At 48.7% G+C, this 2,263-nt stretch overlaps 1 protein-coding gene across 1 annotated transcript; it reads left to right on the plus strand.

Annotated features, from left to right (window-relative positions):
• Window positions 1–25: 25 nt before the first annotated feature.
• On the plus strand, window positions 26–1,783 carry TEOVI_000638700 (conserved protein, unknown function; the record flags this gene model as incomplete). Its single annotated transcript, XM_067223814.1, has 1 exon — window positions 26–1,783. One exon carries the CDS (start codon window positions 26–28, stop codon window positions 1,781–1,783), a length of 1,758 nt encoding a protein of 585 aa, XP_067079915.1.
• Between the last annotated feature and the right edge of the window lie 480 nt (window positions 1,784–2,263).

Consider the following 2,263-nt stretch of genomic DNA (forward strand, 5'->3'; position numbering starts at 1 on the left):
ATATATATATATATATTTGTTAACAATGGGTGGTATTCCTTCACGCGACGCGCCTACTACATTGTTTTGCCTTCGGTACGGCACCCATGAGGTAGGACTCATTCCCCTCGTGTACCGCTACTTTCACAGTGATAACAAGGAGTTGCGAGAGCAGTTTGTGCGGGTGCGTAATGATCCGAGCATACGCTACAGCTTCATGCGTAGCCCCGAGTATCGTATGGATGAAATACCAAAGAAAGTGTATACAGAGAAGACTCTGGACAAGTTCCTTGATGTTATCGATGAATCACTTTACGATTCCACAAGTGCGATGCTCGCAGATGAAGACGCGCCATTCCGGCCCGTTCCTTGCGCCGTTTGCTTCGTGTATGTTAATGGTCGTGAGGGATCTGATTGTTTTTCATTCTATGGCCGCCGCATTAATATCATTGGTCACTTTGGCTGTTACGAATCCGAGGATAGGGTTAGTGAAGGCCCATGCCTCCACGCCCGAAAAACTATTTTGAAGGCTGCGGGTGATCGCACGCTGGAGCGTGTTGTTACACTGGCCGCTATGATGCTCAAAGGGGAATTCTTCCGCGCCGTTCAAACGGTGTGCCCCACGCGGGACCCACTGGCAATGTTAAAGCGCCGACTGAATCCCTTGATACTTGTCGCCTCTACACCATGGAACAGTTACCCCACCTTGAAGTTTGTTTACGATACCGCCGTTATTGCATGGGCGTATGGAAAGGAAGTCGTTGAGGCGGATCCGCCGCGCCTCTCCATGTACGAAATTGAACAAAGCGGTGAGGGTGGCTTATGTATGCGAGTCAGTGGCTCGGTGCTTTTGTGGGCTGTTATGCGCGTGTGTGAGACACTTACGCTTTCTGCAGTGCGTGGATCCTGGGAGCAGTACGTGCTGGATGACTTTGAGATGCAGCAGAAGGAAAAAATTGTCTCCCAGTGGCTTTCCACAAGCCCACATGTAAACAGTTTCCTCGGGTCAGAAACATTCACCGACCTCGTACAGAAACGACTGGCTACTCTTCTGCGGGAAGTTGTGCGCGCCCGTGAGACCCCGACAGAAGACACAACGCTGTGGGGTGAATCACAGGAGTATAGTCATGATGGAAAACTCTACCGTATCTTCAATTCCCCAACTTGCGGCCCTTTCCTTGCAACTGTGAAGAAGAAGGTGCCTAAGCGGGGAAGCAGCGCCAACACCGGCAATGCAAGTATTACAAGTGCAACTGGTGGTGACTCAGCGAGTGACCGGCGCTCCAGTGGTGTTCACCTCACGGACTCACCCAGCAGTGGTGGAGAAAATAAATCCCGCAGCTCCGGTCAGGGGAACCCCCGATCCAAAAACAATGGCAACCAACCTTCTGGTTTCCCCGCACACAACAATGCTGGTCAGCCCCCGCAGTACAAAGATGCTGTCAATAGTGTTCTCCAGTCGCAGTTCGCAACAGCTGCGCAGCGTGTCGTGTATCAAATGCCGCCTCCCGTCGGCAAAACCTCTCAGGGCCAAGTGTCCGTTTCCCCTCAGATGTCACCGCAGTTTGTACCGATGTTTCAAACTGCACCTCCGCCACCCATGCAGCAATTTAGCGTTCCATATGTTGTAATGGCGCCACCCGAGTCACAGCCGCAGCCGCAGCCGCAACCTCAACCTCAACCACAACCCCAAATGGGAATGGTGTTCCCAAGCACTGTTGCAAATTATGTGCTTTTGCCAGATGGGCGGGTCGGAATGATCAACGCACCAGCGCCCCCCACTATGGGCTTCTGGGGTCAGTGAGCGAAGCTTCTGCGCTGCGGAGAGTGGGGGAAGTGTTTTTCTTTTTTTTTTTATTTTTTTACTCTTTTTATTTTTATGTTGTTGGTGTTGTGTTATTATTATTATTATTAATCACTGGCAGTGTAAATATGTGCCTGGTTACGTCGGTATTGGTGTACGTATATAAACATATATATATATGTATTCGCTTTGTTACCCGCATTCTTCCACTTCAAGAAGGGCAAAAAGGAAGAGAAATAAAAGAAGAAATGTAACTTTGTGTTTTGGTTTTTATTTGCCCCCCCCCTCCCGGTTTCTTCGCTTTGTCTCTCTTCTCCTGCATACACGTGCGCTATTGTGTTGCGGGCCAAAATGGTGTCATTTGTTTGTTTGTTTATTTGTTCAGTGTTAAAAAGTTTTCACTGCTTCATCATTTGTAGCTGTGGTGGTGCTTCTTTTTTTCTTTTTCTTGTGTGTGCATATATATATATATATATATAT

Source organism: Trypanosoma equiperdum (genome assembly GCF_001457755.1).
Source record: "Trypanosoma equiperdum strain OVI genome assembly, contig: ctg_1977, whole genome shotgun sequence".
Classification (NCBI taxonomy): Eukaryota; Euglenozoa; class Kinetoplastea; order Trypanosomatida; family Trypanosomatidae; genus Trypanosoma; species Trypanosoma equiperdum.